General features: G+C 42.6%; 1 protein-coding gene across 2 annotated transcripts; it reads left to right on the plus strand.

The window, feature by feature from the left end:
- Window positions 1–3118: 3118 nt before the first annotated feature.
- Window positions 3119–17551, plus strand: esrra (estrogen-related receptor alpha). Of its 2 annotated transcripts, XM_084029591.1 has the most exons (8): window positions 3119–3360; window positions 4952–5052; window positions 9664–10047; window positions 10900–11016; window positions 11116–11229; window positions 12459–12626; window positions 12962–13231; window positions 14454–17551. In XM_084029591.1, the coding sequence occupies exons 3-8, from the start codon at window positions 9669–9671 to the stop codon at window positions 14705–14707; spliced, it is 1302 nt and encodes a 433-aa protein (XP_083885717.1). In that variant the 5' UTR covers window positions 3119–3360; window positions 4952–5052; window positions 9664–9668; the 3' UTR covers window positions 14708–17551. The 2 variants fall into 2 exon arrangements, with proteins under 2 accessions (XP_083885717.1, XP_083885718.1); XM_084029592.1 differs by lacking the exons at window positions 3119–3360; window positions 4952–5052 and adding an exon at window positions 5925–6055.
- The last annotated feature ends 275 nt before the right edge of the window (window positions 17552–17826 follow it).

Below are 17826 nucleotides of genomic sequence, written 5' to 3' on the forward strand. Positions count from 1 at the left end.
CATCTGACACATACAATTTCAAGTTCTAATTTGATCCTCGTCCCAAACAAATGCAGTTTTCTCTCTTTGAACACAACCAGCAGATGGCACACTGACACATTCTCCTCCCTGTGACAGTCCAACTAATTAATACAGCGTACTTAGTACATCCAAGGTCTTTGACTGAAGTTGACTTGCAGTTGTTTGCTGCTGTCCGAATGATTTCAAATGAGAGGAAGTGTACTTTGCCTTTCATTGGTGAGTAAGCAAAATGTTATGGTGAGTAAGCAAAATGTTTTAAAGGAGCAGGGACCAAGTAACTGTTTGTTTGCCCTTTAGAAATCTGATGCTTTACTGCAGGATTTGTAAAGGTAAAGGCAGCGTTCTGGCATTGTGATCAGGAAGTCAGCAGGCGGTGATGATGTGCTGTGGCTGTGGGTGACCTTTTACTGGAGGACACACGCTGCTCAGCTGCTATAACGTCATCAGCACCGCTGCTGCAGTTGCACTGTGCTGCCGCTAGGGGGAGGGGGGACTATGAGTCGTGTTTGTAGTGCTGATGTAGGCTACACTCCTGACCTGGATTTAAAGGGAAAATCCAACCTCCATTGGAATCCATGCTATTTCTACAGTTTTGCACACCCATGAGTTTGCAGAGAGCATTTCCTTCGGCTGGACATTGTCACTTATTGGATGAGATATCACCGTTGCACTCGTGGAATAAGCTATTTAAATGACCTTAAATTCTGGGTAACCTGATGCTTATCAATCTATGATGCTCTGCTCTCCAATTTTGTGAAACATCTGTTCATCATTGTAGATACTGACATTAGTATTGACGTTGCGTTTTGGGACGTTTTCCCTTTAAATCTGAATATAAAAGCAGTGAATAAGAATATATGTACGTAAATGTAACAACACAGCCATGAAGCTTTCTGGTTGTTCTGCTGGGACAAACTGAAACAAGATCTGTTTCTAGTAAACGCCTTTAACCCGCTCTGTATTCAGACTAGGCTGCTACACTGATCAATGTGTTCATGGACTAGGTGGAGACGGCTCTCTATCGGTCGTGTTATCCGTGACTCACTGATGCAGTGCCCAATGCTATTTGTGTATGAGGCACAATGGCGTCTTGGTATTTATGTAGCCTATCAGCTGACACCTGTCTGGGGTCAGGACCTGCTGTAAGGAGCACCCTGGGGACCCCAGCTGCCATTCACTGTAGCCTATACTCTTCACTCTTCATCGACTACTCGCCGTCACGAGCAAGGCACCACTACCTCTAGTGATACAATAAAGTGATTCTCAAAACATAAACTGATTCTGAAAAATCCATATATATATATATATATATATATATATATATATATATATATATATATATATATATATATATATATATATATATATAAAATCTAATAAATAAAGCATGATCTGTTTCGCCTCTTAGCGGGATGATAATGCAGACTCTGCACCAGTATGATGCAGCCCCGCAGAAGTGCAGTGTCTGCAGCAGAGACTCAATGACCTTGCTTCAAGGTCGCTGTGACACTGCCGTCAGTTTTTCCTCTCGTGCGCGCACCACGAAAAGCCTGTCCCGAGCCTCGAGCCCGCTGCATAGCCTACATGTGACCACATCAAAAACGCAACACACACCGCCGTCCGGCACCTCTTGACACGGCGGGGGAAATGCAAGTGTGACTCCAGCGCTGATTGGTTACAACAGACTCGTCTCACGTTTATTGGTTTATAATTAGGCAAGATCATGCTCGGCTCTTTTGGGGGAACTACTTCCATGGAGTATAGCTACACTGCGGGCTGCTACATCTCCCTCTCTACCCAGCGCCTTGGTTCTCTTTCTAATTAGTGGACAAGGTTGTCGTCTCTTCCGTGACAACTTCCGTGCCAGCTGTTACCAGGCATGCTGGAGAGCGCACGAGGCAGCCTATTTCGAGAAGCAGCAGGCACCAAGTTAGACAGAAAAAACATCTAATCGTTGTTATCGGCTACATTAAACCTTAATATCATACATAAGAGATCTCTGAGATATGTTTGATTATAGCCTATCATTTTTTTTGGGATAATGCATCTGGCAAACTGTATTGCAGGCTACTGATTTCCCCCCAAACAACTATCCCTTAATCATTTTCCCGTCTCATCCCATTGCAGTAATCTCCTGATCTCCTCTTCACTGGCTCCTGTCCAGATAGTGGTGGAGAGAGCCGGGTCTGTGTCACAAGACCGACAGCATGGCTACATTTTCCATAGCGGTGTGCTGCAAGGGACATGTATCCCATTCTTTTTATTTCCGCTGCAACAGTCTCCCAGAGGCTGTGGTATAATTGAAATGGAAATGTCCATTCAGATATTGAAATGTATGGTATGTCAGCTTAATTGTATTGTATTTTAGGGGAGAAAACAAATCCAACGCTACTACACGAGGAGAAAATGTAGTTAATATACAGTCAATAGGATGTTGCTTACAATGCTATTAACGGTTTACATTTGTATTTAATCCCCTGTGGGAATGTCATGTATTAATTTTCCGTGGGGGGAAGTGCGCTGCTGCCAGAACAGATCTGGTCAACTGATTTGCAGACAGCTGATCTGAAATCAGCGCCCTTTAAATAGCGGTTCTTGACAAATCTACCTGGATTACATTAAGGTTAACGTAGACTGGGTCATATTTTTTTCACGAGTTGCAGGCCCTTATTATAATGCTGATGACGCTGGTGGAAGGTGCGTACGGACGTAACGGAGACACAGAGGACGCAAATTGGGCAGAGGGAGGAGAAAACGACGCGGATAGGAGGCTACGTCATGGTCTGCGTCAAGCTACAAGGAAGACGGAGAAACCGGAAGTCGCGTGGCTTGAGTTCGTTCAAATTAAACCGTGATTTGTAGCAATTTTAGTAACGCTGTCGGTTATTCTGGGGATAATTTTGCCCATTCGGGTACTAGAGGACGACTCGGTCATATTAAATCTCGTTTTTACCCCCGGTTAACCGTCTGGCTCGAGAAGACTAAGAATGTAATACGAGTCGACGTCGTTTTATTCTGAAACTTTTCTGTTTTTAACCGGATGTTCTGTGTTCCTTCTTTAAGTCTTGATGCCCAAATACAAGCTCAGCTCAGCTGTGTCAGGCGAAGACGGCGAATTTATAACAGCACCAGTGTACGGAACCGAACAGGCGGATAAGACTGTCGCCGGTTGTTGTTATCGCCTATTACACGGTAACGTAGTGATGCGATGTGAGAAACGACGCGAGGCTTGGACGCCGCCGTCAAACCGGTCAACCCGACTGTGGACTCGCCAGCCGCAAAGACTTGATTGACTTCAGATTAGGAGAGGAAAAAAACGCGATGTTTTTACGTTTCCCAGTAAGTAGCCTAGCCTTTACTTACCCTGCGCTGCGGAGACAGCACGTCGTGGCTGTTATTAATCTCCGTCAGCTCTTTTAACGGTTGCCTGATGTGCACGCACGACCCGCCCGGCGGAGCGAAGTTCGCGTGGCCACGTTAGTGGGGGGTAGGGGAGCCGCCGAGTGAAAACATTTAGTAGGCTACGTTGTGTAATATATGTGCAGTAGGCTACGAGCATGCCCCTCATAAAGTAATTCACGCGCTATAACACGGTGTAATGATCAGCGCCACAAGGCGTCTCAATAAATGTGATGCACGCTCAGTATTATGAGTAAAGGAAGAATGCAGGGTCATGCTTGATTGAGATGCAGTTTATAATTGTCTTGGCTCGCGGATCCCTCTCTTAAAAAGGGGGAGAGCCCTGCTTGGCAACATGAACACTTATTCAACTGTGCACACTTGAGCTTTTTCATTGTTTGTATTTTAACCCCCTTGAGTTTTGCCCTCCTCTCGTTTAACACACTGAACTATGCAAGACACCGAGCCTGCTGGACCGGGATTGAGGTCACTGATCTTAAAGCATAATCCACTATGGCAATTAACCTTTCACCGGTCCGAGATCAGCAGACAAGGTCACCCCTGGGTGCTGTTCTCGCAGTCTCCACAGCGCGCCGCATTTAAAACCCTCAAACTGAGTTTTATAGGCTATACTGTCGCTGTGATGCATTATCAGTGACAAAGACCGATGCACCCGAACAAAAGCGTGATAAGAAAGCTTTGACACCGCTAAGGACGAAGGAAGGACTGATTGATACGCTGTTTGACTTTGCATTCACGAGGATAGAAAGTGTAGGCTATTTAGAGATAACATTCAGTGCTGTGAGTTTATGGCAGGTAAAAAGCTAATAACTTTCTGAAGTGTCACTTTTGAGAAACAAACCCATCAGTTCTGATCAGTTTAACAGAATCCGAAAAAAGCATCCTTTTTGTTTCCACATATTTCATTCTAATTGCTCAAGTTTAAATTATCTTAAGGGGGGGAAAGTCAGTCTTCACAGAACTGTGGCTTTTAATGTTGTTTAATCTTTAAATAGTGTTGACATTTGCAAGACTAACTAAAATCATGTTTAATGCAATGTTTTAAAAAAAAGTTAAAACTTGTCTCTTTAATTATTTACAAGCTAGTTATCACCAAACTCCAGCGTATGACTTAGTATGAGTGAGAGACAAGGTGTTGGCTTTACTCTGTCTGTCCTTCAAGCATTCCTGTGACTGTGACCTTTGGAGTGTGTCACGCAGCGCAAGGGGGAGGGTACTAATGCAGCGTGTAGAAATCTGGATAGATACAGTGGAATATGTATTTTAGGAAGGGAAAGTCAGAGTTACGATCATACACATGACTCATTATAGAGGAAATCACACTTTTGCCATCGTAGAGGTCTTCTCTGGGTCTGAAGATTGAAATGTTAAAATCCTTTTAATTATCTGCTCTGTACAACTAGCTGGACAGTATGTATCGTTGTGACCATTAAAATGACGAATGGCAGGTGGGAAGTTCTGTGACAGCACTAAAAAAAAGACCTTTGCTTACTCTGTGCTTACTTTGCAGGTGTCCTGATAAGTACAGACTTCAACCCAAAACAACAGCACTTCATTGAGGTACCAGTGGGAGTCACACATATACGCTTCAAACTCCAGCTCAGCAAACAGGTAATGTTTTCACCTTTTATCAAGTATTTATGCTGTGCTTCAACTAGGATTTTGTCTTATTTGTAAAGTGAGGCTGTGGTGGTCTTTCAGCTGGCAACATTAGCACCTTCTTTACAAGACACTCGTAAGAAACGAGTGGCGGCAGCGAAAAATGTAGAGAATTATTTTAAAGGTGATGCATCCAAAATGGTGCGTAACTGTTGCAATCAAGCAATTCATAGGTCATGTTGAATGTGACTTCCTCACAAACACAAAAAGGATAAACAAGGTGTGTGTAGTGTATAGTGGGTGGTGAGGATTGCTCCTAGCTAGGCATCGATGTGAGAATATCCAACATCCTGTGTGAGGAGAAAGGAGCAGTCGCAGCATCAGCTCCAGGAGATTCCATAATTTAGCAAAACTATTGTGGAATTTTTGGGTGGAAAATAAAAAAAAAGCTTCCTGCTGCAGTTTCGATTGAGGACAAAACACAAAATAACGGCAAATGCCTGGAATTTCCGAATTTGCAAAAATAATTTAACACCACATTAACCATTTATTATTAGAAATCTCATTGTTTTCTCCTGTCAGGTGAAGTGAGTTGAACCTTTGGATTTATTGCCACCGTAATTACATTCCCAACCTTGCCAGTCAGCCTATATAAAGTTAACACTATGATGAGCCTATTTATCCAAACACCTCTTATCCTCTTTTAATACAGGTCTACTAACATGTAGTTAACGTGGAAGCCAACCAATGATGGAAACTGCCTTTGTAGGATAACAGTGCTCCTTGACCTAATGTGTCTTAGCCTCAGTATATCCAAACATTATCATCCACCAGCTGTTAGAGAAAGCAGATTGTAGCCCGGCCCATCTCAACACACACACTCACACGCACACGCACACGCACACACACCCACAACACCAGCTAGCAGGCGCTGGCAAACCGATTTTCTGTCAAGCCCGTGCCATGATATCACACCACCGAGAGACTTAAGTCCTGTACTAGTCGCCGCTACCAGGTAAGACGCAGCCTAGTCCGGGTTAGAGTGACCGAAATAAACCTCGGCCCCAGCAGGAGAGCGCCCGGTCAGCCAGGATTAACGCTAGCTGGTGCTAGCTCGGTTAGCTAACGCTCGGGCTAGCTAACCTGCCGTGTTCAAAGTGGTCGAAGCTAATGCTAACGCTGTTCCCAAAACACGTTGGTCCATTAGTGTACAGTACACAGGACACGCGTCTGTGGCGAGTGAAACGGGGGGAAATCACTGTTTAATCCGCTCCAACACATCGACCAGTAACTGTAGCTGTTCAACATTTCCCTGCACTGACACCGAGGTTTCCTCTTTTAACACAGACATCCCCAACTGACCAGCTGTGCACATGGTACAGATGTACAAGTTGTTCTGCTTCGGGCGAAACGATACCCGGTTATCGGGGCTCGTGTCCCAGTTTTGAGCTCCGTGAACTCAGTCAGCGAGCTAAACTTTAAACGGGCTCGCCGTGACCCCCTCACCGCTTGCCAAACAGCGCTAACGCAGTCCAGAGGGGGCAAACTCCAGCGTCTACTGGCGGCTACTAGGACCGGCTTATCAGGGGGAGCAATATGATCAACGCATACTTGGTTTGCAATAAGTGACATTAGGAGCACGTGATACGTTCCCGGCTCAGCGTCTCCATCGCAGGATGTCTTTATCTCCAGCCTGACTTCCTTGTATATACACTATTAGTGTGTGATCCACATACACACAAGTTGCAAGTTGACATCCAGGATCTGGATGATAGCATCAGTCCAATGGGAGCCTCCTCCCTGATCTTTTTTCTCTCCTCTGTGGGCCTTTAACTCAATTTTATATGCCTGATATTGAAAAACCTTGCCTTCCACATACATGCTGAAGGATAGAGGCAACGTATTCAACGTATATGTTAAAAGACTATCTTAATAGTATGTTTATGTAATGAAACACAGATCATGTCCAGTAAAGTGGACCTGACTGTCAGTAGGGGCCTGTACATTATACATGTCTGTAAATCAGTAATATATAACATATATCCATGGTCCTGCAGATTGGCATGGATAAACACAGGTCAGGGCTAAGCTCATTGATTATTTGCCATACAAACATGCAGATTGTTGACTGATATGTTTGTAGTCCGGTTCATAATTCATGTTAGAGACTGCATGTACATTTAGCAAATCTTATGTCGTCTTTACCTCATGTACCATAATGTAAATACCGAAAGCCTTTTATGAATTCTACAAAACATCTACATATGTTTAATCATGTCAGTAACCCACACTAGTGTGTACAGAACATACATAGTAATGTGTCATTGCAGGCAGGTTGAGGGATTGGGCGTTGAACCGATAAGCAATGAATTTGAAATATTGCAACACTTTGCAAATATACAGGCTGCAACTGGATTATCAGCCGACCTGATAAACAACCAAAAAATGGGTTGGTAATAGTAGCGTATTGCCAATGTGTACACATGAGAACATCACAAGTCACTTTCAGGTCTCAACAGGATTAACAGCTATTTAGCCTGCAGAGATCGTCCTCACACAGTGATCTATTAAGTTGGAACACGGGGACAATCGTTGGAGTAAGGCTCTGCATTAATGTGTCCAGAGATGAGCTGAAGCCCAGAGACACGCGGCACACTGCAATTCATGCTCCACTGTCGGTCTCCTTTTCCCCTTTCACCCATGTTTCTGATACCTGATGCTGTTGATGCAGACATTAACTGACAGGGTCCCTCTTATAGCAGGTGTGAATTAAGAGTGAATTACCATAATTTCGACATGGTAGAGTGGTGATCTCGTTGCTCACACAAATACTCTAAAATTTAATTTGCGTAAATGCAAGAAAACTACCCGACACAGATGCCCATTTGATGTCACTACATTATACTGTCAAAGAGGTCAGACTTTTTAAGGCTGATTATCTTATTTATAATAGACGCAATGTATGATTGACTTTAAGAGCCCTGACATTTGGCGTTAGAAGTAATTTACTGGAAGTTCAATTGCAGCTTAAAAGCTTTAAATAAAATGACTCTTGGCAAGCTATCTAACCGTGCAGACTGGTCATTCGGGCTTTGCGTTTGGTTGTAGAAGGTCATAACTGTACACTCACTTAAGAAATGTAATCTCTTCGCTGAATCGTCATAATATTCTTACTTCTCCCAAAGTATACGTTTGGGCAACAGTTTGAATCCATTCAATTCAATAATGAAGCTTGAATTTGATTTTCATATTTGCAGTCTTGACTGTTGCCACTCAGATGAAACTGAGCAATCTGAAGTGTGTGAGAGTGTTTGTGTGTTAAAGGATTTTCATGATTTTCAATACTGTTTGTTGTCATCACTCTTGAGACTGCAATGGTTTAGTAAAAGGTTTAATTACAAATGTTGGTAATGGGAAAGTGGCTGTTTGAAACCTTCGTCTGTCTCCTTCAGTGGTGAAATTATGCCTCAGATCTTTTTCAATACATATTTAGCTATAATTTTGCACTCATTGGATCTGCTAAAATGTATTATTTAATTGCAAGCCAGGCGTCTTTACCGTGCCTGATTGTGTAGTTACAGTGAGAACTGTGGACAGCCTTTGGCTGGCAAGCAGGTTGCCGCAGTACTCTTAACTGCCTTTATAAGTTATGTGTCTGAATAGGGAAGAGCAGTCACTGTTTATGAGCATAGCGACCTTCATCCAGTCACCTTGGCTATTTTAATGTCTAGAAATGTCACAGACAAAGACTTCACACTGCGGAGATGAGTCGAGGACTATACTTTTATTGAACACGCGAAAGGTTCTGGTTTGGTGAATCTAGTGTTTTTGAGGTTTTAAAAATCCTAACTGAGGAAACGATGTCACTGACAATAAAGAAGAAGTGCTGCCGAAGAACAAGAGAGGGAACAAGCAGGCCTTTGGTCATGTTAACATGCTGATGATGCAAAAATCTGGGTGCTTTTTCACAGTCCATAAAGAAAATGAGCCATAATCTAAATGTGACATAACCGCAGGTTATTTGGTTAATAGTCACTAGGGGCAGTTTAGCATATGCTGGGCTTTAATTGAGCTTGCATGTACGTCTAAATGCACAGGTGCATTTATTTTGCTACTAGATTAAAGGAGCCTTTACACTACAGATCTTCAGTCCAAATTCAAACTTCTGCTTGTATACAATTTGCTTTTTGGCTGCTTGTTTCCTGCGATTCCTGTGTTCACTCTCGAACTATCCCATATGGATAAAATAAAGGTGTTGTTGGAAAAAGACTTAGAGATCACATCTTAGGCTGTGGTCGAGTCCTGTAGTCCACGATGGCAAAAGAGAAAATACATTTATAGTGATTTGCGGGGGTTGTGATGATCAAAATTCCAATCTGTGCTTAGATAAAAAAAACACATTTATTTTAATGAGAAGATATCTGACTCCTAAGGGATTTATCTAAATTTAGAGAAAAGCAATTTGAAAATATGTACTTTTTGCCAGTTTAAATGTTCATAGTCTGACCTGTGTGTTAGCAAAACAATTTTTTTTACCAGGTGACATGAATTTAATTTAAAGGACAAAGATGATGAGGGTAAAGGTTGTGTGCTTTTATTTACTTTATTTTTTCCCCCCTTTAGACATCATGTCTTCCAGGGATCGTCGGTCAGACGTCTACATCAAGGCAGAACCGAGCAGTCCGGAGGGAGGCGGGGGAGGTCGGACCAGTCCTGGAGGGGCCTCCTCAGACTCCTCTCAGAGTGGAGGAGGAGGAATCAGAGGAGACGGAGTTAAACGTTACTCCCCGCCGCTCTACACGCCGGCCCTGCGTTGCCACTTCAAAGACGAGGGAGGGGATGGAGCAGAGGAGGGCTCCACTGGAAATGGAGCCGGGCGATGCAAGTACGCGCTGAGCACGCTACCGAAGAGGCTGTGTTTAGTATGTGGGGATGTGGCCTCCGGTTACCACTACGGCGTGGCGTCATGTGAGGCCTGCAAAGCATTCTTCAAGAGAACCATCCAAGGTGTGTGTTGTTGTGAAGTTTAAATGTGGCATAGCAGAACACGCAGTTGAACAAGCTGTTAAAACAGTTGATGTTCTCCTCGGACACCTTCTGTAATGTTACAAGTTGACAGGGTTTATATGTGGAGCACTTAAATCATTTTGTTTTGTGTGAAACTGACCGCTATTAACCTCTGCCCCGGGGGCCTGGCATAATATTCTCTATAGGGCCCCTCCTCTCATCCACAGCCATTCATTGTAGCGGTCAATTGGAATTTTCTCACATACGTACAAAATATCCGGTCTCTTTTGCTCTCATTACATACAATCCGTTATTGTGTCAATTCATATCATTGATACATTCCTATCCTTACTGTTATTTTAACATCTCGACACAGTGTTGTCAAGTTTTCCCCTACAGATAACAGTACACAGATAAACATGCAAACAACAGCAAAGAAACAAACAAAATGACTATACATTAAATGCATTTAATTGAAGAGAAACATTGTGTTTATTACACCCTATTAGCAGGAGTGTAGGGCATTAAAATAAACAAAGCGATCTGCATAGTGGTTAAAAAGTCTGAGGAATGCAGAATAAGGAGCCACATTACAAATTAATGGTGTTATTCTTTAACATGTCTCCGCTACAGCCCCCACTTCGGTTTATGCTGCTCTGTTAAACAAAAACCATGAACACGTGGCTGTTATTGTACTGCATGTGTGTTTTCCACCGTGGGAAGATTGTGTGTCTAAGAGATCAGAAAGATTTAACAAGGTGGTTTCCATTCACATCAAATGCTCATTCGCATTTCTACTTCTCACTCATCTTCACCTCTGGGTTTTGATCATTTCCTGTTTCTTCCACGAAGGTAACATTGAATACAGCTGTCCGGCATCGAATGAGTGTGAGATCACCAAGAGGCGCAGAAAGGCTTGTCAAGCATGCCGCTTCACCAAGTGCCTCAAAGTAGGCATGCTGAAAGAGGGTGAGTGTTTGTGCACAAGCTCTATAGCCACTCTCTAATGTTACGTCTAAAACATGTTTTAAATATGGTGTCTATTTATTCTGTGTTTTCCCAATGTAGGAGTTCGTCTTGACAGGGTCAGAGGTGGAAGGCAGAAGTACAAAAGACGCCCAGAAGTGGAGAATGCAACGTACCAGAGTGCCCCTCTACCACTGACAAAGGAGAGCGAAAAAGGTGCTGGTGATATTCCTTTTTGTTCTGCAGCAAGCAACATAGTGTAATTCCTACTACAATAATCCATTTGTGCAAATTAATTGAAAAGCGGTTCAATAATACAGCATTTCTTTGGTTTAACTATCATATCAGAGGTACTAGCTGCAGTTATCAACTGTCGATTGACTGTGTGCTGGCAAACTACATGTAACCACCAACAGCAGCAATGTCCAGGCAATTAAAAACAGTAATCACTTAAGCTTGGGGAAGTCTGCAACACTTCAGCGGGGATGTCCCCTCCTGTGCTCTTCTGATTCAGAAGTAGAAAAGTTTATCTGTTAAGAGTTGAACCTTTTTTAGGTTTTAGGACAGCTGCGGCTAGAGGCTCTAAGTGTTTGTCCGTCTGGCTGTCCCGTCTCCCTGAATGCAATATCTCTGGAACGCTTGGAGGGCAAATTTGGCACAAACTTCCACTTAGACTTAAGGATGAACTGATTAGATTTTGCTGGTCACAGAACAAAGGCCAAAGTCACTGTGACCTCCCATCTGTACCGTTCGTGTGAGCGTGATATCAGGATTTCTTGAGGGAATTTCTTCAAATTTAGCACAAACGTCCACTCAGACTAAAGGATGAACTGATTAGATTTTGACGGCACAAAGCATGTTTTTAAAACTCAAGAATTCATATTCCTTATTTGACAGTCTTTAAACAAATGTCCAACAGGAGAAAATGATGATTTCATGACATTTTGGACATGGATGAAAATTGAAACCTACTGGTTAAAATACTGGTTGGCGGAGGCATACAACCGCCAGACAGTCATTCTAGTTTTCTTTTAAACTTGAGGAGCTCAGAGTGCTCCTCCGAAAAATGTGAGACATGCCCGGTGGGTGAAACATGAGGTGGCCAGAGCGTAAGAGTAACACATGAAACACTTCAAACCCATTGGTATTGATTAGAAAACAGTGCCCTCTACTGCCAAAAAATAAATGGCTCAGTTCCTTTTATCCGTGCTAAGTTGCACAAAGGTGATCTAACTTGGAGCTCTTGATTCACATACATCTGGTTGAGGAGTTTAAAGCAAAAAGTCAGTTGTACTCATGGGAATAAGTCTGTTGACAAGAAGTCAGTCGGCAGGTCTAAACCCTAAATATGAAATAGGGGTATGGAAACATGCAGCAACTGCAGTTGTTTTATTGTTATTGCATTATATTAACCCACCATTTTGTGTTTAACATTTGTGACATAGGTACCTCCAACATCATCGTGTCACACCTTCTAGTGGCGGAGCCGGAGAAGTTATTTGCCATGCCTGACCCTCTGCAGCCCGACACGGCCCAGCGCACGCTCACCACCCTCTGTGACCTTGCTGACCGGGAGCTGGTTGTCATCATTGGCTGGGCCAAACACATTCCTGGTAAGACATGCAGGGAGCATAACATAAGGGAGTAGGGGCAGTGATAGCATAGTGGGAGACATGAAGTCTCCCCAGGATGAAACATCCTTCATGTTTCACTCAGGTCAGGACATTATATACTGCATTATAAACAGCCTGTGTGAACCTGATTCTGGTGACTGAACAGACTAATTGATAAGTACATAAAAATCAATGCTGACGGTTCAACGGAATCGACTGCTTAACTGCACTGGAAGCTAGAGTCGCCTACAATATGAAGCTCATTATTTGGCTGCTATAGAGACAGTCATTTAAATTCCCCCCCTCTCTCCCTCCGTCTGTCTAATCCTCTGCAGGCTTCCTGTCGCTGTCCCTAGCAGACCAGATGTCCGTGCTGCAGTCAGTGTGGCTGGAGGTGCTGGTGCTGGGCGTAGCGTACCGCTCGCTCGGCTGCGAGGATGAGGTGGTGTTCGCAGAGGATTTTGTCCTTGATGAGGAGATGTCACGTGTTGCTGGACTGACGGAGCTGAATGCAGCAATCAGTCAACTCGCTCGCCGCTTTCGGGCACTAAATGTGGACCGCGAGGAATTTGTCATGCTAAAAGCCATCGCACTCACTAACTCAGGTACTTCTACTTGTGCGGTTGGTTTCATTCAAAGCAACATGTGCTTGCACTTCAAAGAACTAGTTTCAAGATGAGACCAAGATGAAACTGCGTCATAGTGTTCTGTAGTGATATTGTTGATCTTATCAGGGATTCCTGCCGCTTTTCATAGTTGAGTAACCTTCCCCGAAATTGAGAGTGACTCGCGTCAGAGGAAATGATTACATTTTTATGAAATCTGATATTAGGATTTTAAAGCACATTTCTAGGAAATGCTTGCACATAACTAAGTGAAATATTCATAGCGTATTTGAAATGCAACACTCAGTTTTCAGTTTATTAGGTACATTATTAGGCACTTTAGAGCTAAAGCTAATTACAGAAGGTAATGATGTTCATTTTTGTTGAAAATGCTTCAGTGAGGTGTTAATTAAGTTTATTGATAACTTTGGAGGGTTCCATTTGAATTGCTACTGAATTGTATTGTGTTTTACTGTGAGAAGTTTCTAATATTTAGTATTAACATTTATATAATCTCAACAATGTAGTATCACAAACTACGGCCACCAAAAAGGTCAATTAACATCTCTCTAAACAGTTTAAACAAAAAGTGGTTAGATAGCATTCGTTTAGCTCGGTGTACCGTCTTAATCATAGTGGCGACAATCCACTATTTGACTGGTGCAATACAATTGTTTTATTAGTGTTATCCATGTGATGAGTCCTCATTTAAATGCTAAGTGTGTGTTGGTAGCAACAGAAGTGCTAGATTATCTGGACGGGGCTAAGACAATATCTTTTGTCCAGCTTTTTAGCTTGATGACATTATGTGCATGTCCGCACCCAAAGAACCATGACAACGTGATCTTGCATCGCCAGTGTTCGGTGCAGTGAATACTTTTTTTATGTCTTAGGCAAGGAGGATGATCGTTTAGTCTCCAGCAGGCAGATCTGCTATTGCAGAAACTAGAAATTAGTGCAATAGTTGTTGCAAGGTCATTAGCCGTCACCTTTATATCGTCTTCCCTTAGTGAGCCAGTCAAGATTACTGTCAACATCAGACCATGGAGCATGTCTTGCCTGCACCACACATCCACTGTTTGTTATGTAAATAAAGATGGCCGTTAGTTTGTATTTGTGGTAAGTTACTGGGCAACACGTGCTTTCTTTTCTGTGATAAAAGGTGCGAAACTGCAAACGCCCTAAACATTGCCTCACCATGTGCTCCCTGCTGTTCCGTCAGACTCTGTTTACATCGAGGACATGGAGGCTGTGCAGAAGCTGCGGGACCTCCTCCACCAGGCCCTGCTGGAGCTGGAATGCCAGCGGCGCCCAGATGACTCCCAGCGGGCAGGACGCCTCCTTTTAACACTTCCCCTCCTCCGACAGACTGCTGGTCGTGCTCTTACCACCTTCTACAGCATCAAGACCCGTGGTGGCGTACCCATGCACAAACTCTTCCTGGAGATGCTGGAAGCCATGATGGACTCTCCCTAGAGCCGGAAGCAGCAGCAGTGAATAGGATGCAGAGATCTAGTCTTCAAGAGTGGATGAGGGGTTTGTGAGAAATGAAAGATTTTATTAGAGAACCTTTTTTTCCCCTTTTTCCATGGACTATACATGAAGAAAGGAAAAGAATATGAGAAAATAAAAAAAGTTCATGTGTTCATGGCCCTACGTGGGAATTGGTTATTTACCGTAAGATGTAACCGCCACACTTCAGTAAAAAGCTCCGAGATCCAAGAGTGAAAACTTTTAACATGAATGCCTGAGTACTTCTCAGTTTCAACTATTCTCATGGTGTGTTCCATCACGGCATTGATCTGCAGTTGCATAACCACCGAAGAACAACATTTAGGTACCCGAGAACAGACTGAAACACGCGGCTTTTGAACTTTTGAAAATAACGCACCATCTGCTCATGAAAGCCATAGTAACATATCCGCCGAAAGACTTGAGGGTCCAGTATAGGGTCAGATTAACATGCACATGGGGTGCTTGTATTTACTATAGTTTAGTGTGCCGTTGTAGGCAAATTCATAGGAATTACTTGCAATATGTTAAAAAGCAATATAATGACTCGATTGTTGTCTGTCACATTTTAAATGTGGGTAAAAGGGTGAGACATCTCGTTGTGTGTGTGTGTGAGTGTGTGAGTGTATATCCGTAGTTCTCCACTCTCAGGACCCCAAGTGCTGGTTTCTCGCAGCTAGTAGATGGCTCTGGGTCGGGTACGCCAGGCCAGTAGATTTAATAGTAAAGAGAGAAAACCAGCAGCACTTTTGGAGTTATGTACTGGAGTTGGGAACCACTGATGTACATACGTAGGTGCAGGATTCTTTATAAAAGGTTGTGCGGTCGATTTGTAGTCCAGGAGAAGTGCACAACGAAGACTGCGTGCTCGTAAGAGGCTCTACTTGAAGGGAATATAGTCGGTGTTGTATGTAACTCCTATTGGCACACACACGGGGGAAAAAAACTGGCTTCCACTCAAGCAAGCGTGTGCGTCCGTGTGCAGTCCAAACCAATGAGCTACAATGAGATCAGGGAAGAACGCAAGTCTTTGACAATAAAGCGTGGCAACAATAGTGGTCAGAAAAGAAATGCATATGCCTCATCTGCTTTTTTATACTGTTCTCCCCCCCACTAGCTCCAATCCACTTCAGCTGCTGCGCTGTTCAAAAATAACGCTTTAACCTATTTGATTTGCCGGGCTACAACGCTAATCCATATGATTAACGGGCGATTTTTGCTGTATTTTCCACAGTCGTGAAGAGAGTTGCATAAAAAGATCTCGTACATTTGTAGAACTTTACAGACAACGAGAAATGCAACTTATGCAACATCTTCTTTTTGGATGTTGAAACTTTTTGTCTGACAACATCCTGAAAGTCATCACTCATTATTCAGCAGGTTTGTATACTTAACATTAGAAACGGTCGTTATAGTGAGCTTCACATGCAATGCAAGGCTACAGTATCTGATGTCAAAGTCAGAGAAAATACTTAGTGGCCAAAAGGCCGTTAGTCTTTCAGCCATGTACAGTTCCATTTAAATAAAACACACATGCAATTTATAGTGGAAGATGATAAAGCCAGCAAATGTGATACAAATTCCCCATACCAATTATATTTGTGCAGCTTACAGTGTTCTGAAATTTGTAAAGACTTGAAACTCGCTTTTTCATACCTTTTCCTTTCTTGGATTTCGGGGTATTTTATTTACATTGTGACACTGTTGTGGGTTTGGTATTGAAATGAAGCCTTCCATTTAAGATATCATGACTTTTTTTTTTTTTTTTAATATGTAAGCAGTTGTGTGTTTTCTGAAGCTGATTGTCATTTTAGGGATCAATTTACACGGCTCTTTAGATTTCGCGGCTTGTTGGGGCTACAGAGGGCTACCTCAGGAGGCAGAGAAAGCCAGATGGCCAAATAACTGTGGATCTTGTGATCTTTTGATTTGTCAACCTAAATTTGAACATTGGGTTTACTGAATGTCTTTGCAGTTGTGAAAAAAAAAACCCAACCGAGATCCTTTATTTCTTATATAAAGCCAACAGTCGGTCTGGTTTCACAGGAATCACGGTGCAGCTCCAACACACTGGAGGTCTTCTATGGCGGTTAATTGAAAACGTAACACTAACGGGTGTTATAATAGTAACAGGAACTGATTCACCGCTTTGGTTTTGTGTTCATAAGTTACAGCTTACATATTCCTGTTATCTAACAAACATGTTTAGGGTGGAATTAGAGCTGTTAAAGACTCTTCATGTTAACTAACATTTCCACAATGGTTTTTCATAAGCATTCACTCATATATGATTTAGGTACGGTGGGTTCGGGTGAAGGCAGGGTCATTTGCAGTGTCACTGTTAAACTTATACAGTCATTTGTAATTTTATTAAAGACGTGCGCATTAATATAAATGAGCAATACAATAAATTATCAAACCTCACACATTTCCTTGTATAGCCACGGTGTACATTTAACATTGCCAGTTATAATGAAGAATAGCTACTAAATGTTATATTATTTAGAAGTTCAAATCAATGTTTGTATTTTGAAAGACTATTTAAATGATTAAATTCTATTTTTTACTCAATTTACTGTTGTTTGTTGACACTGCTTTATTTTTGCGTGTGATGTTGGCTGTGAATTTCTGTGTGTAGATTTTTTTTTTTTTTTTCATTTAGATAAAAACAGTTTGATGTCCTTGTCTAAACATGTCCACATAAAATTCACTGTGAAAAAAGTGAGATCTTCCACTGTCTGACGCAACGGGGAGTGGACTATTGTCGGTGCTTTGTGTTGTGTAATAAATGGACACACCACCACCACATATCATTGGTCTCATCTCTCCCTGTGTATATTTATGTATGTGTGTGTTTGTGTGTATTAAATAGGGCTAGTATGATGACTCCTGTTGAAACTGTCAACTTCCTGATTAAACCATTTCTTGCCCAGGCCGTGCACACATCACATTTGGACTCACTCTTAACTGACGGTGAGGGGCAGTCCTTCAAATGTTGTCATGCTGGACAGACTCCACATAAGAGTTCCTGAGCATCAGAGAATAAAACAGCCCATGGGTGTGGAAGTCGATTGCATACCTGA

The sequence above is a fragment of the Eutrigla gurnardus genome (assembly GCF_963514095.1).
Source record: "Eutrigla gurnardus genome assembly, chromosome: 15".
Lineage (NCBI taxonomy): Eukaryota > Metazoa > Chordata > Actinopteri > Perciformes > Triglidae > Eutrigla > Eutrigla gurnardus.